This window comes from Scardinius erythrophthalmus, assembly GCF_964197995.2.
Source record: "Scardinius erythrophthalmus genome assembly, chromosome: 8".
In the NCBI taxonomy this organism is placed as follows: domain Eukaryota; kingdom Metazoa; phylum Chordata; class Actinopteri; order Cypriniformes; family Leuciscidae; genus Scardinius; species Scardinius erythrophthalmus.
Window position 1 is genome coordinate 4,603,455 of NC_138228.1, and position 27,961 is coordinate 4,631,415.

At 38.5% G+C, this 27,961-nt stretch overlaps 1 protein-coding gene across 3 annotated transcripts; it reads left to right on the forward strand.

Annotated features, from left to right (window-relative positions):
* The first annotated feature begins 1,878 nt into the window (after window positions 1-1,878).
* Window positions 1,879-27,854, forward strand: rasgrp4 (RAS guanyl releasing protein 4). Of its 3 annotated transcripts, none has more exons than XM_081372221.1 (17): window positions 1,879-2,422; window positions 10,729-10,892; window positions 13,112-13,217; window positions 13,420-13,482; window positions 13,585-13,716; window positions 14,039-14,180; window positions 14,456-14,629; window positions 16,918-17,034; window positions 19,504-19,779; window positions 20,151-20,231; window positions 21,946-22,050; window positions 22,232-22,341; window positions 23,003-23,144; window positions 23,243-23,279; window positions 23,355-23,492; window positions 26,487-26,683; window positions 27,060-27,854. In XM_081372221.1, the coding sequence occupies exons 1-17, from the start codon at window positions 2,400-2,402 to the stop codon at window positions 27,078-27,080; spliced, it is 2,028 nt and encodes a 675-aa protein (XP_081228347.1). In that variant the 5' UTR covers window positions 1,879-2,399; the 3' UTR covers window positions 27,081-27,854. The 3 variants fall into 3 exon arrangements, with proteins under 3 accessions (XP_081228347.1, XP_081228346.1, XP_081228348.1); XM_081372220.1 differs by having other exon boundaries at window positions 1,898-2,422; window positions 26,825-27,854; XM_081372222.1 differs by lacking the exon at window positions 13,112-13,217 and having other exon boundaries at window positions 2,225-2,422; window positions 10,729-10,911; window positions 13,427-13,482; window positions 26,825-27,854.
* Window positions 27,855-27,961: the final 107 nt, after the last annotated feature.

Sequence of the window (27,961 nt, forward strand, 5' to 3'; positions counted from 1 at the left end):
ATCACAAATTTTATTATTTGAACGTGATTAAAAAGTAATAATTGATTTGTTTATAGAGATTGTGTATATATGCTAACTTGTCAACAATTATTTCAAGTGTTTCACCATTTTAATCACCTTGCAGCTGTTTTTCCTGATCACTTTGACAGGTCTGACTATGATAAATACATTTTTTAACGTAGCCTATGTAGTCTCAATTAATATGTGCATAAAACTTTTTTTTTAAATAAAAAACAAAATGAGAAACAAAAGAAAGAAACTTTATATAGAAATATAGTCTATACAGGCCTATAGCCTATATAAGACTGTTTCCTAATACCAAGTTACCCAATTTTTTTGTAGAAGCAATAACTAGATAGTAACTATGGTATTTTGGTGGAACCCATAGTTTGCTAATAATATTTGCTACATTTGTGTTCCAACAACAGATGAAGCAATTAATAGCTTGTATGGGCTTGATATAACCAGTTTCTAGTACTATTTGAGCTGAGGGGGCAATTTAGTTTTATTTCTATGAATACATTGATGATTTTAACACTGATGTCGGGTGCCGATGTGGTTTCTTGAGTTATGCAATCGCAATTGCAGAATGTGCAGCGATAAACTTGCTGAAAATGTCAAAAAGAGACAATCTACAAAGATAAGCAATTTTGAAAAGTCCAGCTCCACCTGTTACTGACAAATACACCCTCCTCCCTCAGATTTACCTCAGTGAAATAAGCCAGTGCAAGTGCTTCCTTGCCATATGAAAGACTAGTTTAACCATTTGAGGAAGTAAACAAAGGTGGAGTGATGAGCAAGGGCTCTGTTGCAAGTTCATTTGTGGTGGAAAAAAAGTCACGTATTCACACAACACACGAATACTTCTGCAACGACTCAGATATATATCTGCGTCCCCTTCGATACAGAGCAGACGAGACACATTTCACAGAATTGATATTCTAGGTGTCATTCTGAAAGATGGTGGTTGATTCATTCACACTCATCCTTCAACCGACAGAAGCCCCCCTCCCCTCGTCTGGCTCGTAGGAGAATCCCACCTCTGTGTGAACACACACACACACATGGGCACAGGTTCCCACAGAGTTTGCATGCAGACACACGCACGGACACACATGCAGCAGTCTTTCCTATCATCTCCTCTCCTCCATCTTCAACAAGGCATCCTTTCAGTGTCCCGCTCCAGCTGCACGTGGAGGGATTCAACCCTGGAGACACTACCTTACTGTTAAAGAGGGAAAAAGAAGGGGTGAAGAGAATTAAAAATGGACTGAACAAATGAACAGAAACAGCAGGTTCAGACACGCGACGATTATACTGTACGCGGAAATTCGTGGAAAACACACCCGAAGGCTCACTCATTTACTGTACCTGTGGCCTGAAGGCAAGGAACTGGTACTGAAATATGTGTAAAAACACACACGCACAAACACACACGCACATTTTTTAATGGGGACTTTCCATAGACATAATGATTTCTATACTGTACAAACTGTACATTCTCTCCCTTTACACCTAACCACACCCATCACAGAAAACTCTCTGCATTTTTACATTTTCAAAAAACATAACTTAGTATGATTTATAAGCTGTTTTCCTCATTGGTACCAAGAAATGTCTCCACGAATTTTGGATATTGCCATATGATATTGCCCCATAATGTAACAATCACACGCACGCACGCACACAAGAAGCTAATGAGAGCAAACTCTGGACTGAGTTCTCCTGATTCGGCCCCTGTCTGTTTTCAATCGGCCTTTCAATGATTTTTAATTTGTATCACTCACTCTCACACTCTTTCCAAAGAGCGCTCAATCCCTCCCTCTCTTCACTCTCGCTCACTTTTTTCCCCTCCCTCTGTCACACATGCACACAGATGACAGTTCCCCTATCTCTCAGAGCCAGTGCCTGTATTTTAAATAGGGACTTGTTTGTAGTGAATGCAGTTAGCTGTTTGTTGTGATTATGCTCATTTCGACAACCTTTTTTTTTTTTTGACGGTCTACGGTTTCAGTTTTTTTCATTTCTAATGCGGTGTCGTTGAATAGGGGTTTGTTGAACTTTATTTATTGTTTTGGTAACTCTTTGCCCTGTGGTTGACATTCTCTGGTGATATTCAGAGAAACAGAAAAGAGGGGGAGTGTGTGAGAGTGAGTGAGTGAGTGAGCGAGCGAAGGAGAGAGAGAGAGAGAGAGAAAACTCTGAGCCGCAACAGCTGGTTTTCAGGTTTGAAGTTTTGACAGCCGTGACTGAACAGACACTGTTCGTCCCAGCCTGTAAGAGGTCACTCAGTACCTCTGGCTGGAGGAGAGCGAGTGCAAGGTGCCCGATGGGACGAGTAAGGGTTTAAGCGGCCCGGAGGGACACCAACAGGACACCGGAGCACAGGATTCGGCATCATGAATCGCAAGGAGTCAAAAAGGTAAAGACTTTCAGGCTTTCTATTCCATTCTGACTGCCTCTTTAGAAATGATTCGACGACACCTCAACGCAAAGCTCTGCTTTAGTTCTTGGTGTCACTGGGTTTAACGTGCACTTGAGGCTTGACAAGTCTGTCGGTGCCTCATTTTGCAGCGCATTGCAAAGTGATCACTGTGGTTATCTGACAAAGCTGTGGTTTCTCCTCATGTTCTTCAGAACATTGTGTTTAGGTTTCAGTTCTCTGTGAGAAAGACAGGCTAGCCACTTTCAAAACGGTTCAAAATGCACATTCATCATTCAAACGCTCTCAAGATTGTATAGATTTGCACATGTGTGCTGTGAAGAAGCAGTGGTGCTTGTCTCTGATCTTTAAGAGGGGATTTCGCACTAGGGAGATGAATTGCTATTGACCTAGTTATACTCCTGTGACCTGTTGTGGATAGAGGTATGTTCGCTCGTTGTGTTTACAGTACATAAGAGGCATTAGCAGGAACATACTGGCTGGTGTTGTGAAGAAACATTGCAATTGTCCACTAATTTAACACCTAATCAGTAAGTTAACAAATGCTACATACGGAGTCAGATTTTAAAAGAGTGTCAGTGTACATAAAAGTCCTGCCTGTGCAAAATGACTAGTGTAACGAGATAAATGTCATAAATGAACGTGAGAATGGTAGAATCGATATTTCTGACTAGGAGCTTTTGGGGCGTCTGTTTTGTGCATGTTATCTCAGAGGTCTTATCTGATTGCTTGGAAATGACAGACATAGCCGTGGCTACAGTGATGCTATCAGCATGAGTCTCATTACAGCAAGTTTATGCAAGCATGTACTATTTAATATTTAATGGTTAATATTTCATATTCAATATTTCAATAAAAAAAGAATACTTAATATTAAATATATAATTTGAAAATTATATATATATATATACAACTATATATATATATATATATGAAAGCAATTATAACAAATAAATATTATATGAATATATATATATATAAGTGTAAAAGAATATATATAATACATTTACTGTAAATGATACATATATATTCAATGTATATTTGACAAATATCACTATTTGTCAAATATACTGTAAATGTTTTGTCACATCTGAGATCTTAATATTAAATATGTAAGCCATTATAACAAATAAATATAATATATGAATATATAAAATAAATGTAAAAGAATATATATATATATATATATATATATATATATATATATATATATATATATATATATATATATATATAATGATTTAAATATATAATTGACAAATATCAGTATTTGTCAAATGTAAAAAAAAATGTTTTACATGTTAATGAAGCAGATATGGATAGGGTATAGACTCATGGAGAGAGAGAGAGAGAGAGAGAGAGAGAGAGAGAGAGAGAGAGAGAGAGAGAGAGAGAGAGAGAGAGAGAGAGAGAGAGAGAGGGTGGGCTACAAACAAGACCTTCAAAGTCCTCTGGCATCAATTAATCAATTAACGAAAGAAAGGGAAGAATTTGCATGTTCCCTGACTCTCTCTGTGTGTGTGTGTGTGTGTGTGTGTGCGTGTGTGGTTTGTGTGTGTGTGTGTGCATGTGTGGTGTGTGCATGTGTGGTGTGTGTGTGTGTGTGTGTGTGTGTGTGTGTGTGTGTGTGTGTGTGTGTGTGTGTGTGTGTGTGTGTGGAGGGAGAGGGTTGGGGGTAGGGTAATGGAGCTGGAGATGCAGCCAGGAACTGGGAGTAAAACACTGGCTACTGTGGCAGGGAAGGGGTAGGGGGGAGGTTGGGGGGATTTCCAAAGAGAAAGGAGAAGTTGTTTTCTGAATGACATGAATAGAGCAATGGGTGCAGGAGGAGAGGAAGAGAAAGTGAGCGAGTAGGTGCTATGCATGGCTGAAACACTCATACACTGTATGATTGCAAATGCTTCATTAGATTATGATACTGAATGCCAGGCTGTCATGTGCAGATGCACACAAACCAAACGTACTCAAAAAGAATTTCGCTGAGCTAAAAACAGCACACTGGTTCTAAAGGGGTCAGTATATTTAATTATAATAATTGATCATTTTTCATTGATCAGTTCAATTATTTATCCAAACTTAAGTTGCGTTCACATTTACTGTTGCTTGAGAATTTTCACAAGCGAAATCCAGTAATTTCAATAGGAATCCGTGCTTTCTGGCAGAGAAAGTGTAAAGAGTGCCTGAAGACCGTACTTCAGTAAAAGTACAGATACCTTACAGTGAAAATGACTCCATTACAAGTTCCAAGTAACCAATCCCACTTGAGTAAAAGTCTTACGAGTATCTGATTTTAACAGTAAGCCTGCTTAAGTATTTTAATCGTATTGAATGGCTCAAAGACACCTAAGAGACATGAGTTGATTTGGAAGGAGAGCAAGCACTCAAGAAGTCAAATGCTTGCTTTCTGGAGTTTCATGTGAGGGAGAAAAGTTTTCCACACCGATTTTGCTTAAGTTGGTCACGCAAATTTTCCATGCTGAACTAGAAATCTGCTTGGCTTGAGAGTCCTGACTTCTGTGTGAGAAGTGCTTCATACATCGCTATGCTATTGACAATGGACTTTTTTTTTCTTCCAAATTTCGCAAGACAGGGATAGCTGAAGGTCAGTGTAATGACGTGCTGAAAGGTACACAATGCTACCCCACACACTAAAGGCCCGTCGGGCAACTTCAGGCCGATTCTGAGCGTGGGACGGCTACGTGTTTCGCACCGTTGGCTCTAGTCGGACACCGTCTGGTTTTCATTGGTGAGAGAGAGAACTCTGATTGGCTTAGCGAGCGAGTCAGTGCACGTGAATAAAAGCGAAAGTGACGAAAGCGAGCAGAAGTCAAGACGGTACAGTTATAATTTTACATCATCTTACCTGAGCATTCAAATGCATGATCTGACTGGATCAGCGTGATTGATATTTAAAATTCTAAGCAAGCACTGCTTTGTTTACGGTTTGTATATATGCAGTCCTAGTTTCGGTTTCCCTTTTTGAATGACGAAAATAGATTATTGATTCCTGCTGATATAGACAGATATTTACTTCCACACAGGAGCAGAACGCACATGCTAGATGACAGTCGCCTTTAGTCCTTTTGGTGTGTTCAAGCGCAGCTTTTTGGCCGAGACGCAACCGAAGAGAGGCGACAACACAGTCAGCTTTCGCTAGTTCTTTGACGTGTCCCGGGCTTAACAGGGAGCTTTTGCGACCACTTGTAAAGACCTTTCAGGATGCCCATTACTCCAACCTCCAGATATCCACACACTTATTTTCGACAGAATGTGATAGCACCTTTAGAGTAAAAAATAAAATAATTTATCACATTGACAGTTTAAAAAGTCAAAATTGCAATACATAAAAATGCAATTGAGTGACATGAGCATTTTATTCTAGCTTCATGCATTCTTTTTTTATCAACACGTGAATGTGGGTAAGTTTCATTTAAAAAAAAAAAGCAATATTTTGGACAAAAAGCTGAGAAAATCGTGTTTTCCGTGTCCGGATCAGATTCAGAATGATGATCAAAACACAGATGGAGTCGATCGAGTCCATCAACACACTCAAAGCTTAACAGTTGTTTCCTTACTCTGGGTCGACATTTCTTTCAGTAATGTTAAGCAGTTTTATATACTGTTTAATGTGTGATGATTGCGTTATTTTACAAGTGCGTAAGCAAAGCTTTTATCGCTTGTTTCTGCTTCTTCTTCTCCTGTGTTTTCTGTTTTGATCCGGAGATTTAGTACTCTATCGGAAGATCTGTAATAGCGCCCCCTACCATATAACAATGAAAACACGGATTGCTGGTAATTATCATCAATGGCGTTGTCATAAATGACAGAAAATTCTGTCAATGGTGGGGAAAGAGTTAAATAGCAATATAAGATAAAATTGAAGTTGCAACTCTTAAATATAGTCGTAATTATAAAATCACAGGAAAGAAAATCACAGGGCTTTCTTTTACGTTTAGATTTTGACTTCACTTTTCATTTTTTACAGTAACACCAAATATTGATACAACATTGTATCCCCGGGTCCCAGACGATTCCACACTGCACATACATTTGCATAGACTTGTTTACAAATTCATTTACATTAACAAAGTGCATTTTCCCTCATTTGTTTACTGTGTGTTTGCGTCTGTATCTATGTGTATGTGTATAGGTCTGCAGAGTGTGTATTGTGTATTGTCATCAGCCGTAGAGCAGGGTGATGCAAATAAGCAAGCGAGAGACGTGAAAATGTGATGGGGAATTTGCATTATGCAGTCATGTCTAATATCTGGCTTGTCAGAAATAGAATGAAAGGAAGAGAAGGAAATATGAGGTGTATTTTATGAAGGTATAAATAGGAAGGCCAAAATTTCTTCCTGGTCTATAAACTTTAACCGAATTTAATTTATGCTCTTGGCTTGAGCGTGTATTCGTGTAGCCCTGATCTCAGTGGTTAGACTTGGTTTGCTTAATGAGATGAGAAGGTCAGAGTGTATGTGTGCAGAGAGAATTGAAAACGAGTGTGCTGAACTGGACATTGGTTCAGGAGGAAGGGAGAGAGAGCATTTGGGAGGGGTTTGGACGTTCTAAGAACTCATCGCTACTTCTCTGCAGTCTCGACCAGCTTCCTGTTCGTGACACTACTGTCACAGACCACAGTGATTCTTGCTGATGCAGTCAGAGACACAATTCGATGTCCATGTCCAAGAAGGACATATTACTAACTTACACAGCCAGCAGCAGATGTGAATTTTACAGTACTGGTAGACTGATGTACAATGTTTATGTTTTCTTTGTGTGACTGATAAAAGAGAGAGCAAAGCAGAGAGAGAGAGAGAGAGAGAGATGCTTATCTACACTCTCTAACTGTCTCTCTTCCTGTGACATTGACGGCCTGAATAGTGGCATCTATAGGGCGGCAGATATCAACACACAACCTTACATATACTGTAAACATCAACTTACTTGATCTACTGGTAGGGCTTGCAGAGCGCGAACAGTCACACATGTACAGTACACAGGCCTCAAGTGGAACCCATTGCTCTTGGTCGAAGGCTCACAGGGACATAAAAAAATATGTGTTAGAGTAGATATAAATAATATTTAATTTAGCACCTGTAGTAAACATACCTGTAGGTTTTCATCTGAATAATTTAAGCCACTAGATATTTATATTTTATAAAGAGTGTTGCTTGCCCTGTGCAAAACTCACTGCAAATGTGCTTAGGTGGTTTCTAGTAGGGCTGGGTAAAAACTTTCTCAATTTTAATCGATTCTTATTTTGAAGAACTGATATCAATTCCCCTCGGAGACTCTTAATTTTTGGTTCACACTTGGTACCTTGACTACCTTCACAGTCAAAACTGACTGAAGCCTTGTAACTTTTTTTTTCCTTCAGGAAAATCAATGTAATATATTTTTGTTCGAAAATATTTTTTGATTATTATTTAGGATTTTATAATACTATGCAATATTTATACCATTTTAACTAACTATTTTTTCTATTACAATTAATTTGAAATATTGCATTTATTGAAAAATAATTATTTTTAAAAAATATATATGAACATTTTGTGTGTGTGTGTTCACATAATACTTACTGCCACAAAAGTCACCAAGTGTCATGCCATTTATGAAGCAACATTGAAAAAAAATTCAAAACGTAAAATGTTTTTTGACCGAAGAGGCCTAGAGGGTTCAATCCCAGAAGTCGATCTTTCAGTCTGTTTTCCGTTGATGAATAAACAACTTAAACACGACGCCTCCCATCCATAAATCGCAATAAGTTTGGTGCTTTATTACTTCTGATATAAAACAACATTTCATCTTTCAAATTCTGTCAAATCTATTACGAAATTCAAACAATATACCGTTTTGGCGCTCTTTATTATGGCGCAACATTATATGGCGCCTTCACGAAGCGCACGTGAATGATCATCTCTTACGCGCTTTATTACAGCTTTAATGCAGCATGAAATAAACATGATTTAGAAGGTATGTTGAAAGATACTTTAAGATACTTACTGAAATCCGTATCATGTCTCAAGTAAGCGCTCAATCAGTGTTTCTGTCGCGGAATGACATCAATAAAACAGCCTGTAATATAATGTCATGTTAGGCTACATCCTCAGAAAAGCCATTCAATGTCCAAAAACGTGCTAGTCTGCTAGAAAAATTAACTTAGACAGGAGCATTTTGATAAATATATGTAGGCTACTATATTGCATAATTCATTGTATTTCTTATCATGTACTTCACTTTTGCCATCTTTAACTGATAGGCCCCAATTAATCGATATTGAATCAATTTGAATCGAATCGCAAGCTTGTGAATTGAATTGAATCATGAAATTTGTGTCAATGCCTATCCCCTGTTTATTCACTATTAATTCACTAGGTCTTCTATGGGTTAGAGTGTACTGGCAGGTTGGGCGTTTATAAGTGGTTGCTAAGATATTTATAAGTGGTTGCTAGGGCATTTCTGGATGGCTGCTAAGTTGTTCTGGGTTGTTACTAGGGTGTTTCTAAGTGGTTGCTAATGTTGTCTGCATAGTTGCTTGCTCGGACATTTATAAGTGGTTTCTCAGTCCTTGATTCAAGTGTTTGTCTGTCTGGTTGCAAGACTATTGCAAGTCGTTGCTTGTTTGGTTGCTAGGGCAAGTATTTGCTTAAGTGTTCGGTGTGGTTACTAGGCGTTTCTAAGTAGGTATTGGGGTGTTCTGGCTGGTTGCTACTGCTAGGTTATTTATATGTTGTTTCTAAGGTGTTCTGCATAGATTTACGTGACTTTTATTCAAGGTCATGGTGTGGCGTATCAATCTTCTATTGGTCACACGTCTTTACGTGATATAAATTCGAACTTTGTGGCACAGCAAAATTTATTTGCTTGAGCTAGGCCTAGTGTTTCCTGTACCCCACATAAGAATGGAAGTAAAAAAAAAATTAGAATTACCCCCTTTCAGTAGTTGTTGGAGAGTTTTGACTGGTTGCTAGGACTTTTTAAGTGGTTGCTAAGGAGTTCTGGATGGTTGCTTGGGAGTTTCTAAGTGGTTGCTAGGTGTTTGCTTATTGGCCCAAGTCAAACGATCACATGCCTCGAGGCTCTATGATTTTCTCTCCCTTAAATATGACTCAGTTCTCTCCTACAGTGTATGTCTATGACATTTTTTATGATGTATGTCATGTGAAACTGTCAGACCTATGAGAAAAGAAAGGGATATTAGAATAAACAAACAATTTAAAGGGATAGTTGACACAAAAATGAAAATGATCCCATAATTTACTCACCCGCTTTAAGCCATCCTAGGTGTACTTTCTTTTTTCAGCCAAACACATTCTGGGTTATATTAAAAATTATCCTGGATCTTACAAGCTTTATAATGAGAGTGAATGGTACCATTTTTTTTTAAGCCCAAAAAAGTGCATCCATCCTTCATAAAAGTAATCCATGCGGCTCCAGGGGGTTAATTAATGCCTTCTGAACTGAAGCGACGTGTTTTTGTAAGAAAAATATCCATATTTCTAACTTTATAAACTATAATCACTGGCTTGTTCCATACCTAATGGCCGGACACGAGTCTAGTTCCGGCGAAACCATTCACTCCCATTATAAAGCTTGGAAGAGCCAGGATATTTTTTAATATAACTCTGATTGTGTTTTGCAGAAAGAAGAAAGTCATATACCCCTAGGATGGCTTGAGGGTGAGAAAATAATGGGATAATTAAAATTTTTTGGTGAACTATCCCTTTAAGCCCAAAGCATACTTCAGCTGTCCACATTCCGCACTCGCGGCCTAAGGAGTGTATTTTGAAAGGCTCACAAGACAGAATGCAGAAAATTAAGTATACCAGGGCCTTTGGGTGGATGTACAGTATCTTTAGGTGTATGTGCTAATACCTAAGAGGTAGTCTAAGCAAAACAGAGCACTTAACACAACATTTCTCACCAGATCACATATAATAACCCATGACACACAGCCAATATCAAAAAGCCCCACCATCACTGCTGCGGTTTTCAATGCAGCATTAGGGAACCACAAATGAAGTATTCAACATCAACGACATATTTCATAATATTAAACAAATGATCTAAATGCTGCTTAGCCTGGTAAAGACAAGTGACCGATGTGATACTATGAAACTTCTGTGGTTTGATGGGCAGGTCTGTTCTGTAAACTGTTGCTATATACACTATGTTTAGTTTGTTTGTGTTTGGGAATTTTGAATAAATGCTTGTGTCCATGTCCCATTTGTATTGTTGATCAGCATTGGTTGTTTGAATATACCTTTTTTTCCCCACGTTTACAGCAGCAGGAAACCCTGTACTGTGATAAAGAGCAGAAGACCAGTTCAGAGGAGAATGACTTGCCCGAGTCCTCAGGAGATCAGCCGGGTTCTTCAGAGTCCACCGGCTCACTCTTTCCGCTCTGCCAGCCTGGACGAACTCATCCTCCGCTGCCTCCACTGCTTCGGTCAGTGTTCGACTCACCTGTATCTGTCTGTCAATGTCAGCCTCACCCTACATGACAGCCATTTGCATTCAACAGGTTGCTTGTCCTGATGTTTTCATGAAGAAAACATGACCAAATGATGACTTCTGAGTAGTTAAAGTAGTTACATCCAGGGCTTCACATTAACACCCGGGTTGAAATTTATATATAATCTATACATGCATTTTTCAATTGTACTTTTTTTAAAAAGGCATCTGAGGTAATAAACTAAGTGCAATGTACTATTGTCAAAAATATAGATTTTTCAATGCATATCAATACTGAAATATCTGCTTCCAATTCTCATTTTCCGCAGAATACACGATTCCAGCTGCGCTTTCTCGCTCTCTCATCTCTCCGATTTTGTGCTCAAATCCAAAGTGTGCGCACATAAAGCCGCCTCTCAGCACTAAATTGAGTTCTTTTTCGCTGCTTATAGCGTTGAGCCCGGGTTCTCCCAAGGTTTTTTTTTCTCCATTAGGTCACCTGATGGAGTTTTTCGGTTCCTTGCCACTGTTGCCTTTGGCTTGCTCAGTTGGGGATATTTGGGGATATTTAATTGAATTAATCAATCAACGATACTATTGATCAGCATTACCAAACGTAGACGTTCCACTAGAAACAAACATTGATGTATTGTTCTAATTTATTACTGTGAAGCTGCTTTGATACAACCTGTGTTGTGAAAAGCGCTATATAAATAAACTTGACTTGACTTGACTTGACTATATTCGCGTTTAAACAATCAAATACACACAAAAATAATGTCAAAATGCCGGTCTTGGCGAGTATTCACGTAATCAGTTATGTTTTAAGTGAATGTAAACAGTTGAGAAAGAAAACGCATGTGTAACACATAGACTGTAAAAAATAGTTGTAACAGTATAATGGATCCGTGCGTCGGGTCTTAAAGTGACAGCAGCCTAATAAACCTGCTGACAAATTATGAGATAATATTAAAAAATATCTATTTGGCAGTTTTTCCCCATGGTATCTATGTCAAAATTGTGGCCAATTTTGTGGCTGGTGAGCAAAAAAGTAAATGTCAAGTCACTTGTCAGAACAGAAATTCATATATCTCCCACTTTTCTGGGGTTTTCAGCCCTGTCTCTGGCCTCATGTGCCCATCATTCCCAGTATCTGTGTGCCAGCCAGATTATGTAAGTCTGCCGAGTAGTTTGAGGGACAGAGGGACAGCAGCTCTTGTCAAAGAGAGAGGGAGAGAGAAAAAGAGAAACAGAGGGAAATCTTTTGGTTTACTAGCATTCAAGGCCTGGGAATGTGTTTGTCCCTCTATGCTAATGAGACAAAGCCTGATTGTGCGCCTCAGTTTTCGCAGGCCTGCCCTCTCTCTTGCTCTCTCTATCTTTAGATGTCTCTCCCCCTCTCCCTCAGTTGTTTTTTTCATCATCCCACTTTTTATAATCCACTTTGCATGTTTTTTTTCTTACCCTAAGTATTAAATTAGGGATCCACTGTATATTTGTACCATATCTGTTATTGGTCAATATTTGAGATTTTTAAATTCATCAGTATTGGTTGATACTAAATATTTCATGTTTATTTCCCACTTTTTTACCTTTAGATAACCTTTTCCGTCATCTAATTATCACTTTAAAGTTGATAATTAAAAAAATAATTGTTATAAATGTGCTGCACGCTTTCCTTTCAATCACAAAATAAACACACAACAAAAATGAGAAAACAGAAGTTAAGAAAGCATCTGATCATAGCGATGTGGATTTGTTGCCACGAGCTCTGCAATTCATGACATGGCAAAATTACACTGTTATGAAAGTTTGATTATAAAGTATATTTGAGACTTATAGACTGTATAGACCTGGCTGTGCGAGACTATAGTTTGAATTAAACTTCCCGGCAAAAACATAAAAATCAGTCTACAGGCTTTCATAGACAAACTAGGAAGTCGGAAAAGGTGTCTATTCACACATTGGCAATTAAAAAGCGATTAATATGTGAAAATTCTTCCATATAGCCCCTTTAATATCGCCCATTTATTGGTCATCGGTCAAAGATGTGCGATTTTCAGATGGCAGACAATAAAATAAACCATAAAAAATCATATAGAAGGCGAAATATCCAAGCCACGTATAGAGAGGACAATATAGACATAGACTTGGAGGTGGCCTCAATGCCCTGGAAACCATCTTGTATCTAATTCTAAACATTTTGTTTTGTAGACTCGGAAGGGAAACTGAGCAGAGGGACGCAGCTTGTCCATATGACCCTGATGATGCATAACTGGGTTGTACCATCACACATCTTCGCCCATAAGCTGCTTTCTCTATATCCTCCTTCAAGCACCACTGCCATTATTTTACCTCGTCCATCATTCAGTCACAGCCTCGCATGGCTCTTAGTCCCACTGAAAAAGAAACAAGAGCTGCCCTGTTTTAGTTTAGCCTGTTTATTAAGGGTGAATTATTTTCACTGAGTGTAAGTGTTTGTATTCTCGTTCTTCTGTTCTTCCTCCTTGACTTGATATAACATATAAGGATTGTCCTGCAGAGAAAAGGGGACAGAGGCGCCCACAAATCTGCCACTTCATCAGGTTGGTGGATCCACAACATTCACGCGCGCACCTAAAAATCACTTAACGAATGAAAGGATTGATTGGATTCGTTGTCCTCCGCTTCTTCTGTGTCTGTCTCAGGCAGTGGATGAATCAGTTCAGACTGATGTTTGAGGTGGACCCTCTGTTAGAAGAAGCAATGGGAGATCTCTGGGCTCTGGTCAGGGTTGAAGGAACCGATTCACACTATCAGCTCTTCAATACACCTTACATGTGAGTGTTTTTATATTCGAGATTCACGTAGCTTTATTGGCATGCCAGAAAATCTTCCGGTCACTGACAGAGCGTTAGTAACCTTATATCATGTTTCTCGTGATTTAAAAAAACTTTTGATAGTTTTGATTTGTTTAGACACTACATAATTCAGTTTGTGTAATTTTATAGTATTGCTAACTGTACTATAATGTGACGAGCTTTGGACAAAGTCATTTGTTTCAGTATAAGTCTTTGTTTCTGACTACATTCTTGTCTTCACCAGTCTGATTTGTGACGATCTATTTGGTTTCTGTCTGTCCATCACTATGTCTGAAACCAGTAATCCTCCAGTGAATGTTTCCCAGACTCCCTCTCCCTCTGTGAAGAAAAGGAAGGTTTCGCTGCTGTTTGACCACATGGAACCAGATGAGATGGCCGAACACCTCAGCTACTTGGAGTTCAAAAACTTCTGCAACGTCTCAGTAAGTCACCCTGAAGGCTTATGACAGTATCTCTCACATCTCACACAGCAGGGAAAGCTCGTGCAGTCTGAGTTTATGTGACAGTCTAACCTCAGTTTAATGCTGAAGTGACGGCACATACTTATGCTGACTAATAAAGCAACCGTAATCACACCCGTTGCACTCATACCAGGACATGTCAGATCATATCAGAGGATCGTTATGTCTTGTCGATCACATTCGTGAGTCAGTGCTCATCTGGATTCAGCTGTGACTGTTGTTGTGTGTCACGTTAGTTCCTGGACTACCGCAGTTACGTGGTTCATGGCTCTGTGAGGGATAATCCGGCGCTCGAGCGCTCTGTCATGCTGTGCAACGGAGTCTCCCAATGGGTCCAGCTCATGATCCTCAACAGACACACCCCACAGCAGCGAGCAGAGGTCTTCACCAAGTTCATTCATGTAGCACAGGTAATTACATACAAACACACACACATTCAGTCGAGCGCAACGGTAGAAATTCCTGAGAAATTGAATTTTAGCAATGAAATATAAACACTTCAAGCCAACTACAATAGGATCAGAGGTTGTTAAATGATGGTATATGATTATTTAGATTATAAAAAAAAGCGGGTGCACTAGCCAAATTCTCAGTAAAGATCTACACTACCCATAATCCTGGAGAGGAAACGATATGATGTGGCAAGAAAGATCTGATTACTTTGATATGAATTTAAAATATTAATATTAATTATTAACTATATATATATATGTGTGTGCTGTCCAATTGATTAATCACATCTAACATAAAAGTTTTTGTTTATATAATACATTGTGTGTGTATATATTGTTTATATATATTTAGATATAAAATATATGCATGTGTATATATACACACACACACACACACACACACACACATATATATATATATATATATATATGAAGAGTTCAGATGCAAAAACCTCTAAGTGCCATCTGAAATTTTCTTCTAGAATGATCATTTTTATTAAACATATTTAAGCTCAGTAATTTCACTTAAATACCAATTAATTGGTAATTTTCATATTTTCATTGCCATTTAAATGAAATTACTGAACTTAAATATGTGAGCTTGATAAAAAATGATCATTCTAGAAGAAATTTTCAGATGGCACTTAGAGGCTTTTGCATCTGAACTCTTCATATATATAGTCAAGTCAAGTCAAGTCAACTTTATTTATATAGCGCTTTTCACAATACAGATTGTATCAAAGCAGCTTCACAGTATTAAATAAAATAGTACATCAGTGTTTGTTTCTAGTGTAAAACGTCCACGTTTGGTAATGCTCATCAATAGTATTGTTGATTGATTAATTAAATTAAGTATCCCCAACTGAGCAAGCCAAAGGCAACAGTGGCAAGGAACCGAAAAACTGCATCAGGTGACCTAATGGAGAAAAAAAAAAACCTTGGGAGAACCCAGGCTCAGTCGGGGGCCAGTTCTCCTCTGGCGTTTATGAACTAGAGACCGGATATATATATATATATATATATATACACGTATACATGCATACATATGTGTGTGTGTGTGTACACACACATAAATATAATATTTATGTTATATATATATATATATATATATACATATTATATAAACACATTTTATGTTAGATGCTATTCATCGATTTAACAGCACTACTATAGATACAGTATACAGTGACATTTTGTAATAAAATATCTGTAGCCTGTACTTACAATTAATTACCTTTAATTAATAGTTGAAATAATCAGCATATCAGTCAAATCAGTATATAATCAATAATTGCTGTTTTAAATTACATCCAAGCCAGTGTTTCATGGAATTTGTAGTTCATTCATTCATACGCAATCTTTTACTTTTTTTGTATATTTTTTTTCCGCTTCTAATCAAAAGTTTGTACTGTTGTGATTCGTTTGGCTTTAAACTTTTTATTGAAGAATGTTTTAAAAAGAAAATACTCTTTGTAGAAAATGAATCGGATAACCACCCCTGGAAACCAATTTTGTGAACACTGAGCAGTCGCTGTTGTGTTCTGTTGTGGATCTGAAAATGAAAGAATCGTACATGTTGAAATGTATGTTTCAGTAGTCTGGAACAGTACGTCTGTAACTTTCCATCAAGACACTGACGTAAAATGTCCTGTAGAGAGCATGACAAAACATGTGGTTTATCTCCGACCCTGCGGCAATTCATTTTTTTAGGTTGCCTGTGATATCTGTCCGTGAGATGTCTGACTCACCGTAAAACATTTTACAACATGACACTGAAGACATGAAATTTTTTGGATTACAAAATTGAGTACCATGTAAATTCATCATATCGGTCAGTTGATGAGTGACACCTATCAGGATAAGCCTATAAGACAGCTCACTTTGAGGATGCCTGAGCATTTCATGTATTGGCTCAGAGGAAACGATTACATAATATGTGCTTTGTGTGCTGGCCTGTATTTAACCACACAAACATAAACGTACGTACAAGACAACCCAAAGAAAACACCTAGAAAATATGCAAATGCGTCAAATGATGTGTCAGTGAGGACATCTGATATAAGTATGCCACTCGAGAGTAATGTTCCTGTATTGGGAAATGATTTGGGAGAACTGTTGCATAACTGTCGCTTTCAAGTGCTTTTTTACAGGAAAGAGGATGTGCGCAGCTCGGTGTTGCCACGCGTCGAGAGAATGTAATGCAACGATTCACTGCATGTTTCTCATCTGTACCCCTGTTTGAGCAGAAGCTGAGAGCTCTTCAGAACTTCAATACTCTGATGGCGGTGATAGGAGGCCTGTGTCATAGTTCAATCTCTCGTCTTAAAGATACAGCCAGCCTGCTGTCCTCTGATGTCACAAAGGTCAGTTTGTCTGACCCCTAGGTTTGCTAGCCACATCCTCTTTGCTCACACGCAACTATTTTTACATGGGCTTAACAAATTGCCTGATCTTAAAGGGATACTTCACCGATTAGCATTAAGCTTTGTATCAGTAGAAACCCGGTAGTATTTTGGAATGACCGTGCTTCCCTCCCTCATGTCCCCCTGAGACGAAAGATTTCTGTATTGTGTTTCTGGAAAAAAACCCTCAGATGACGCAAAAATCGTCATTTAGCTCATCTGAGGCTTTTTTGTCCAGAGGCGAGAGACTACAGCCAGTAGGAGGAGCTCGTCCCGCATGTGTTCAACCCGCCCATAGGGGGATCTCACGATAAAACGCCGTCTTTTCAGTTTCGAGTCACTAGTAGCCTAGTTGTATCATTGATACTGCCCTCTGTTACCGGTAGGCGTGGCTTGGGCGTGGCCTCGTAGGGCAGCGAAGCAAGTGCATTCTGGGAGTTGTTGTCTTTCATCCACATGAGCCAATAATACATTTTTTGGTTTTTCTCAGTCTAGAAGGCTCCAACTTCTGAAATAATTTCACATTTCTACTACATAAATGACCCAATTTAAATACACATTCATCTTTCCAGCAGTGAAATATCCCTTTAAGTCATTGATCTTTCAGCTATTGATCTATGTATTGATTCTTTGATTAGTATGAAACAGCTGCAACTTTAGTGCAGTTCACAATCTCTACAACACAGCGACCATAAGTAAATCAGTGCTTTCAGTGTTTAATATTAGTTCAGTTGTATGCAGTTCTAGTGGAGCCAAATCCACAGAAATCTAGGTTTCCCTCCAAATTCAGTGCAAAAATGATTGCAGATTCTTTGTGGGCCCATCTTATTGAAGGATTCGGGCTCCTTACGTAAATGTTTTAGCTGTTGTCCTATTTTGGAAGGACAATTGAAATAACAATCTTGCTGTTTTGCCCTTGTGTAAGGTACAGGACAGCGCAGATTGCTTTAGGTTGAACTGTTTCTGCGAGCAGGGTACTATAAATACCTTTATTCAGCAAGGATGCGTTAAATTAATCAAAAGTGACAGTAAATACATTTATAATATTACAAAAAAATGATATTTCAAATAAATGCTGTTCTTTTGAACTTTCTATTCATCAAAGATTCCTGAATCATGGTTTAAATTAAATTAAATTTTAAAATATAGCAAATTTGTGATAATATTTCACAATATTACTATTTTTACTACATTTCTGATTGATGCAGCATAAGATAACATTAAAATCTTTTGAAATACAAACTTTTGAAAGGTAGTGTACATTATGCTTATAATAATTTATACAACTTGAAATGTTATAATTAACAGATTAATAAATTATGTAATTAAAAAGGTGCAGTAAGCATTTTCTGAAACACTGTTGAAATTGGATTGGACTGAGCAGCACAACACACTAGCAGTAGGGGGCGTGTCCACTCATGATGGGGGAGGAGAGAGTGAGCCAATCAGCAGTAGGGGGCATGTCCACTCATGATGGGGTAGGAGAGAGTGAGCCAATCAGCAGTAGGGGGCATGTCCACTCATGATGGGGAAGGAGAGAGTGAGCCAATCAGCAGTAGGGGGCATGTCCACTCATGATGGGGTAGGAGAGAGTGAGCCAATCAGCAGTAGGGGGCATGTCCACTCATGATGGGGAAGGAGAGAGTGTGCCAATCAGCAGTAGGGGGCTTGTCCACTCATGATGGGGGAGGAGAGAGTGAGCCAATCAGCAGTAGGGGGCGTGTCCACTCATGATGGGGGAGGGAGAGAGTGAGTGAACAAGAGGAAGTTTTGAAGAAACACTGTAGAAAGAGAGATGGCTGAGAGACATTACAAATACAAAAGCAAAAATCTCAGAGGACTATCACAGGAAAAAGAAGGGTTATGATCAGACAAGAGCTTTAGGACCCGCGTTAATATTAGAAAAGCTTTCCAGTGCTGGAGAGACCTAAGCAGGAAGGCCTGAGGTTGCGTTGTTTCTGCTCCATAAATGAGTAAAATTGGTTTTGCCATGTTTCACAGAACCAAGATATGTTATTGTAATGTTATCTATAGTAACAGGACAGTTTTGAGTGTCTATGTTTGTCTGGAGCTGCTGGAAACTAACAACCAACTCTTGCTTGTATATACTCTTGTGTACTCTGTTTATTTTTTGTTCTTCCTTGTCGTTCGTTCGTCATCTTTGCTATATTTTGTACAAAGCATTATTTTGCCCTGCTTCAGCTATGATAAAGAGACATCCACTCTTGCAATGTGTGTTCGTGCATTTTAGGGGCGGAGCAATGAAAGGAGGGGTGTGTTTGTTTTGGTTGATTTAAAATATCAACAGTGTTTCTCAGAAATCACAACTAATATTAAAAAAAGCGATCTTTATTGATATCAATAAAAAAAGAAAAAGAGATCTAACTTCTCAGAAAGGCTTAATACCTGTTATTTTCCCTTCCCCCCCAGACTCTCAGTGAGCTCACAGAGCTGCTGTCATCCTACAGCAACTATTCAAACTACAGGCGGGTGTACAGCGAATGCACTGGATTCAAGGTGCCCATCTTGGGTGTTCATCTCAAAGATCTGATCTCCCTCAACGAGGCGTTGCCAGACTACCTTGAGGACGATAAGATCAACTTGGGGAAACTGCAGCATTTATACAGCAACATTAGCGACTTGTTGGCCATCCATGACTGCACCCCACCGTTTGAGGCCAACAAAGACCTGCTGCACCTGCTAACGGTGAGACGGAGGGGAAATGGTGGTTTGAAAGTGATTTATTAACAACAAATCCATTTACACTGGAAAGCCTCTCTTCTCGGAAGTGTTTGTTGTGCCTCATCATGCATGCTGTGGGTTGTAAATACCTGACCAGGCCCCACCAGTACATGGAACAATTGTGTCTATTTAGAAGCATATAAACATGTCTTTATTTGATTTCTATAGAGAGCCTGCATCTATTTTTAAGCCTAAATTTGTATTTTTAACATCTTGCCGGGCAGCCCTCATCTTTGTGGTTATGCTCGGCTGTTTGTGTGTGATACTGAGAGATGTGGATTGCAAACAGTAGGCGTCCTCTCATGTGTAACGATTCTGCCCCACCTTGCCCACAGCTCTCGCTAGACTTGTGTTACACGGAGGATGAGATATATGAGCTCTCCTACGCAAAGGAACCCAAGAACCCCAAAATTCAGGTGAGGCCCTCAAAATAAGCATTGCCTTGCCATCTGGCTGTAGCTCATGCTTAGGATTCAGGATTCAATCAAACACCTAACACAAGATATTAATGTCAACGACATGGTTCTCATTCTTATATATTCATTTATATATTTCTTAAATATTAATTTATTAATTAATTAATAGATGCAATGATTTGAATACACATCTATTATGAGCAGTCAGTCTATCTATCTATCTATCTATCTATCTATCTATCTATCTATCTATCTATCTATCTATCTATCTATCTATCTATCTATCTATCTGTCTGTCCATCCATTCCATCTATCTGCCATCCATCCATCCATCCATCCATCCATCCATCCATCCATCCATCCATCCATCCATCCATCCATCCATCATCTATCTATCTATCTATCTATCTATCTATCTATCTATCTATCTATCTATCTATCTATCTATCTATCTATCTATCTATCTATCTATCTATCTATCTATCTATCCATTCCATCTATCTGCCATGCATCTATCTATCTATCTATCTATCTATCTATCTATCTATCTATCTATCTATCTATCTATCTATCTATCTATCTATCTATCTATCTATCTATCTATCTATCTATCTATCTATCTATCTATCTATCTATCTATCTATCTATCTATCTATCTGCCATCCATCTATGTATCTTCTATCTATCTTCTATCCATACATCATCCATCTATCCATCCATCCATCTATCTATCATCTATCCATCTTTCAATCATCTATCATCCATCCATCCATCCATCCATCTGAATGTCTTGGAAAAAAGAAAAAAAAAATGCTATTTTTAGCAATTTATACATTAAAATGTTCACAGGTAATTGTACTCCTACTGTCATTGACACCAGTTACTAATGACTAGTTTGCAATCAAGTTTTAATTGCAAAAGAGCTCAAAAAGGTCACGAATAGCATCCCAAGTTTTTAAAAAGCTAGTCATTTTGGGTCACAATAATCTTAAAGAGTTCTTGGGAGTTTTGCAAACAACAGCAGGCGAAAAATGCCATACATGGACCATTATATCATAGAGAATTGGAGGTGTTCTCTTTTGACACGGCCCAGTAAGAAACCAGCTACAACGCTATGAACCACATGGAAACACCCTGAAAACCACTCAGAGCGCATTAGCAACCACATAGCAACACCCTGATAACCTCCAACGGTTGGCATTGCATGGCATTATTGCATGCAAGTATCACTCAGAATCTCTTCAGAAAGTATGAAAATGTAGTTCTCTGACATCTAAAACAAGACTGCATACACAAACTTTGACATGCATTACATATTCAACAGGCTGATATTCATGACTTATGCTAGTGTTTTCATATCGTCTGACCTTGGATGTGACCTGTTTATAGACAGGGAGTATCCCGTTCTGATGTGTGGGTACAGGACTCGGCGCACTCCTCTTTGTGCAAACACTTCAAAGAAAACCACAAAAAAGACACACATTGCTGAAAGACGCGCGATCGCTATCTTCGTTGCTTTCAGTGTGGGTGTTGTTACGTACAAGCTTTGTTTGATTATTTCCTATAAATCCTCTGTCTGTGACAGCATTCGCATTTTACAAATAAAACGGCTTTGTTTGTACAACGTTCTCCAACGTTGCTGATCTTATGAGCGCTGGTGTTATGTGAGTGTCAGAACAAAACTGTCAGGTCTCTAACCACACTTGTTCTGTAGCCCGTAGCTCCAGTGAAGCCCCCAGTGGTTGCAGAGTGGGGTTCGGGACTGACTCCACGCCTGGATCCCGCAACCATCTCCAAACACGTTAAACAGATGGTGGATGTAAGTGAGAAACGTGTTTATTCCCACTCTTATAGGGCCAGTTCCTTACTGTGACAGTGTGACAGGTTCCTGGCCGTCCACTCTCACTTCCTTAATAGCATGCAAGACCAAATGTCACAAACAGATTTCAGATGTCAGTCTCTCGCTTTCAAGATAACAATGATTGCGTTGCCCCCTACAGTCCATCATGAAGAACTATGATTTGAACTTGGATGGCTACATTTCTCTGGACGACTTTGAGAAGATTGCTGCAAATTTCCCCTTCTCCTTCTGCACACACGAGAGCGATAGGTACGAGGCCTTTTACACTCTGATAGACGCAACCCCCAAAAACACACAAGAAGTGAAACTCAACACTTTTTTTCGTCGAAAGTTTTTTTTAAATGTTTTAGAAAGGAGTATCTTAAGATCACCACGACTACATATATTTGATCAAAAATACAGTAAAGAAAATATCCATTTACTATTTCAAACTGTTTATTCCTGTGATGCAAAGCTGGATTTTCAGCATCATTACTCCAGTCTTCAGTGTCACATGATCCTTCAGAAATCATTCTAATATATTTTGATTGATTTGAAATGGAAATATTTTGAATGGATCAATTCGTCTTAATTGCTATATGTATATATATGAAGAGTTCAGATGCAAAAGCCACTAAGTGTCATCTGAAATTTTCTTCTAGAATGATCATTTTTATCAAGCTTGTATATTTAAGTTCAATAATTTCACTTAAATGGCAATGCAAATTACCTATTAATTGTCATTTCAGTGAAATTACTTAACTTAAATATACAAGCTTTACAAAAATTATTAAAATTTCTGATGGCACTTAGAGGCTTTTGCATCTGAACTCTTCATATATATATATGGAAAAATGGGATTTTCTCCAGGCCTGATTGACTTACGTGAGCAATTCATTAAAGTAATCAATCTCTGTCCTTTATTTTTCAGAGAAGGAGAGATCAGTAGAGAGGAAATCACTTCATATTTCATACGTGGGATGTCAGTGTGTGCTAAGCTCGGCTTCAACCTCCACAACTTCCTCGAAACCACGTACAAAAGGCCCACATTCTGTGACTCCTGCGGAGGATTTGTGAGTGTTAAAACTGAGGACCATTGCATTTGCGGAGCTCAGCTCTGACTTGTCTTTTTGTACCTCATCTAACTTTCTTCCCCTCTATTCTCCAATAGTTATGGGGAGTCAAAAAGCAAGGCTACCACTGCAAAGGTTAGAACATACTAATCAACCAGTTTCCTATAGATTGGCACATCAGCACCATTTTAACCGTGCTCTTTCTTTCAGACTGTGGAGTAAACTGTCATAAGCACTGTAAGGATGTGGTGGGAATGGAGTGTATGAAGAGGTTCCAGGTGACCAGTAGCTCTTGTCCCAGCACCCCAGGGCCCGTCTCAGGCCACCACACTAAGGGCAACAGCTGGAGTGAGTTTTCTTATGCCAATCATGATACTGTATACAGTATGTCAGCCGGTCAATATCGCAAAATAACCGCCAACAGGGTGATCACGGCATAGAGGGACTTTGTACTATCCTGAAGAGGTTTATTTTTGCAATATTGACCTTTTAATTGTCCACTATGCTATTTTTGAATGATTATCGCATAAATCAGTTAAGTGGATATGAAATATTGATTTGAGAATGATATTATTATGAAAGAAGAAAGACACCATGGTGTGATCATGAAACTAGCATAGCTAAGAGGAAGGAAAACCAACACTCAATGCAGTTCGTAACTATTTTATTTGTTTATAACTATTTTTAACAGAACTATTTTTGTGTATTTTCTGTATTCATAAAATAATTCATTTTTATTAATATTTTATTTGTATAATCTGTTTACGCCGCACTCAGATAGGTTTATGGGTAGACCTTCATGCTTACTTTATTGTAAAATATTTTACATATTCATACGAATCCCATCATCCGAAATCGCAACCTTGTGAAAAAGGTTTTCTCATTAGATCGAGCTGGGAAATCGGTTGCCAGGAATATTTGTATGTTAATTTTATTGTTTGTTAATATATTTTAGCAGTCATTTAAAAAAAAAAGATATTTGACTGCATGTTAACACAGTTGACAAATCAGAATTTAAAGTATTCTAGAACACCTTGTATTAAAGGTGCACTGTGTAATATTTAGGAGGATCTGTTGACAGAAATGCAATATCGTATACATAACTATGTTTTCAGTGGTGTATAAAGACATTACATAATGAACCATTATGTTTTTATTACCTTAGAATGAGCAGTTTCTATCGGTGTATGTAGATAGAAGATATGGGGATCTACATTCCCAGCCCTTACATGTCCAGCCGCCATTTTGTGCCGTCATGTTTCTACAGTAGCCCTTAACGGACAAACGCGTTTCATCACTATGTCGTTCTTCATGCAAAGAAACTAGCTAAAGTCAGCGAATAAAACACTGACACAATGATCAACAAGTAACAATAATATTCGCAATAACATTTCGTTTTACTGAATAATTAAGTAAACAATTTCCGTGTATCTTTGTAAAGAAACCTCATTGCTTAAATGGCTACTCCACCGTAACTTCTTTTGGTTGCAATTCGCACCAAAAAAAAAAAATCACACACTGCACCTTTAAGCTAATGCACGTTTAAAACCCCTATGAATTAGCTTGATGAACCCAGGCTGAATGTGAAATAGCATAATTCCCATACTATTAAAAATAAGTACAATAATATGCTATCATTCATGAAACTATTTAATGGGTATTTTAAGCATATAAAGATGCAGCAAAACTAGTAACAGCTGTATGCTATTTAAAAATTAACCAGGAATTCCCCCAATAGTGATGCATTTCCAATTTAAACAGGAAGTTTGGTCGGGACATATATATCGAAGAGCCTGTCCCTTTTATTTTTAAAGTCAGCATGAAATGTAAATTCGATGTTTTCTGAATGCATTGTATTAATCTTATTGTGAGTGGTTCATTTATGTGTATGTTTATTTTTAAATGTCTTAATATTTTGGTGAAATGACAGACTTCTCTCTGGTGACGCATGTCTAACATCATTTAGTCCACTTAAACCCCGCCCCTTTCTTAAATTTGACCTCAAGCTAACATTCAGATCTGCCTCTATCCAATGAACAACCGATGCACCGTTACACTTACCTGTACGTCAATACTTGTCACTTTTTCAACAGTCATCACAGTTCTCCTAACCAACTTTCAGTTAGGTGTTAATTTGACATTCAAAATGTGCTAAAGCTATCATTCTTCCATAACACTAGCGAAGATTGGCACATGCATCAAAGCAACTGCTGTTGTGCTGTTTTGAAAAACTGACCTAAGTATCGAGAAATATGTGTCCTAGTGATTGTAAAAAAAACAACTAATGGCATAGACATTTACTGCTTGCTGTCAGTTGTAAATAGTATTTGGCCGTTATAATTCTAGAAACTGTTTGATAAAGACATTTGTGTAGTGCAGAATGAGTCATCAGTATATTTTTGATCTGTTTTCCTGGAAGAGCAGGACTAAAATTAAAATGTGTATATACATCTGCTAAAAGTGAATTCATGTCAATGTCTATGAGTACACTAGGATACAGATAGCTTCAAAGCTAATACACATGGATTAAGAGCCACAGAAATCCTTTAAGTCTTCATAAAATGGAAGCTGTGACAGTATTGTCTTCCCTACTGTGACGTAAAACGTCTTCTTGAACAAGAAAAAAATAAATAAATAAATAAATAAAGTATAGCGGGACTGATTGTATGGTTGTTAGTCGTGCGTAGCCAGATCTTCAGACTGACGGCAGAAGGTCTGGACTTCATAGCAGCTTTTATTGGCCAAGGACCGTCCAGAGGCCGTCTGACCGAGATGTAAAGCAACCAATCAAATCAGTTCGTTCTGTTCAGTCCGTACAATAACAGACCGGTGTGTAAAACTCTTGGATGCATTTTAAAAGTCTTTGCCATGAACTTTACATACTTTTGAAAATCCAGCGTTTAGTATGACTCATTGTCAGTTGATAACACAGCGGCGCTCTTTTTCCATGAGGGGGTTTGGCATCACGACGGCTTTGACCGTTAAAGAACGCGACACACATTTCTACTGCTAATCCTGTAGAATTCAACCAATCAGATGAAGACTTCAAAAATGCTGAATTGTTTCCAGTTAAGTGTGCCATGTGCATCAGACGTTCAGCCAGTGGTCTGTGACGTCTGAGGTTGAGGCTAGGTTGTGGTTTGCTGTTGCTGTGATCTCATGTCGCGTCCTTGCGTCACTAAACACGTCATCAGAGAAGAGATGTTACAAGAGTGAGGGGACGTTAGCCAATTTGCATGGATAAATAATTAAGAATAAACAAAAAATGGTCAATTTTGATTTCATGGTGACTTGAGTTGCCAGATGATTTATTGGCTCTGTTTTCCGGCCTTTCAAAATCAGGTTCTGAAGAGGAAGCATTTGTCTTTCCTAATGGAAACCGATCTGAAAGCTCCAAGGGCCAAACTTCATCAGACAGCGACGCCGAGGCGGGCACACTATCCGACAGGTCCACTCAGACAGACCCAGGAGTCTGGACGCCGGTGGCCAAACGGAAAGATCGTCTTCATTCCCAGAAACAACACCCCCCCCTTGAAAAGGTATTGCCATGAAGCACACAATGTCTTACTTTCTTGCATTCCTCACAGCAAACATAAGTGGATGTTTTCAAAAATAGTTGGTGGGTGAGACTGGTTAGCATACACATCTTGAGACTAACGTTACCTGCCTTATCGTCCCAGAGTGCCACTCTACCAGCAAGGGTGCGAGGTTCATCTGCCCCTAGTTCTCTCCTACAGGAGAAAATGGATGAACTGAAGCTGAACAAAGATAAACGAAAGGAACCAGACTGAAGTAGTCTGTGCAAATGGCCGTTTGTTTGTGTGTGGTGGAACTGTTAAATACACTGGACAGAACAGACTGAAGAACATGTCCTCATCTTTCTCGCCAACTGTCTTGTTCTATTGTCTTCAACAGATTGTTCATGACGTTCATTAAATGTGAAGGGATTTTATTTAAGGAATTACAGATGGTCCGCTTCCTCAGGGCTCTTTGAAACCCTGTCGGTGGATCCGTACAGTAAGAACTCTCTATGCACCAGCGTCAACTGCCAGCGAGGACCGGTTAAATGGACCTCGCATCTCCACGAGTGCTCAAAAGTGGACTGCGACATCATCAACCTCACTACCACTCGTCTTTGTACGAGACCGACGGACTTTCTTGCCTTTCGACACGAAGTGCGAGGTGCTTTCTGCAAGAATCGTTCGATTGAGTACAAACATCTACTGCCTTAATATTCACACTGATGGGAAATGGCCGACTGTATTGGACTTGAACAGGAAGAATGTACCTCCTCTGTTAAGGGACGTGATTTCTGTGCTGATATAACACCCAGAATGCATCACTGTGCCTTATGTAATGAACAATTTCATTGAGAAGGAGACAAAGGGTATTATATCACTGTTTATATCAGACAATAGTCCTGTCTCAATTCAAAATGATCACAATCTACTTCATTAGTGATCGTGTCCGTCCGGCGTATGGAAAAAGAGCGGGAGAGTGACATTAAGGGTCATTTAAATGAACACTGTGGACCAATTTTGATTGTTTTTCTAACATGTTTTCTGTTAGACCATCTCCAACTTGAATGTCTGTTTTACTAAATCTTGAATTTAGGCTATAGATTTTTATTTATTGAGGAATGATAAATCTTAAGTATTTTCCATAATAAAGCACTGCCTGATGTGATTGAGATAAAAATGACAAAATGACCGAAATGTGTTTTTTTTGTCCCATACGAACGAACGCTGGTTGATTTAATTAAATTCGACATGTTGTGAGTGTGACAACACTTCATGTTTGGGTTTTAAACCATCAGC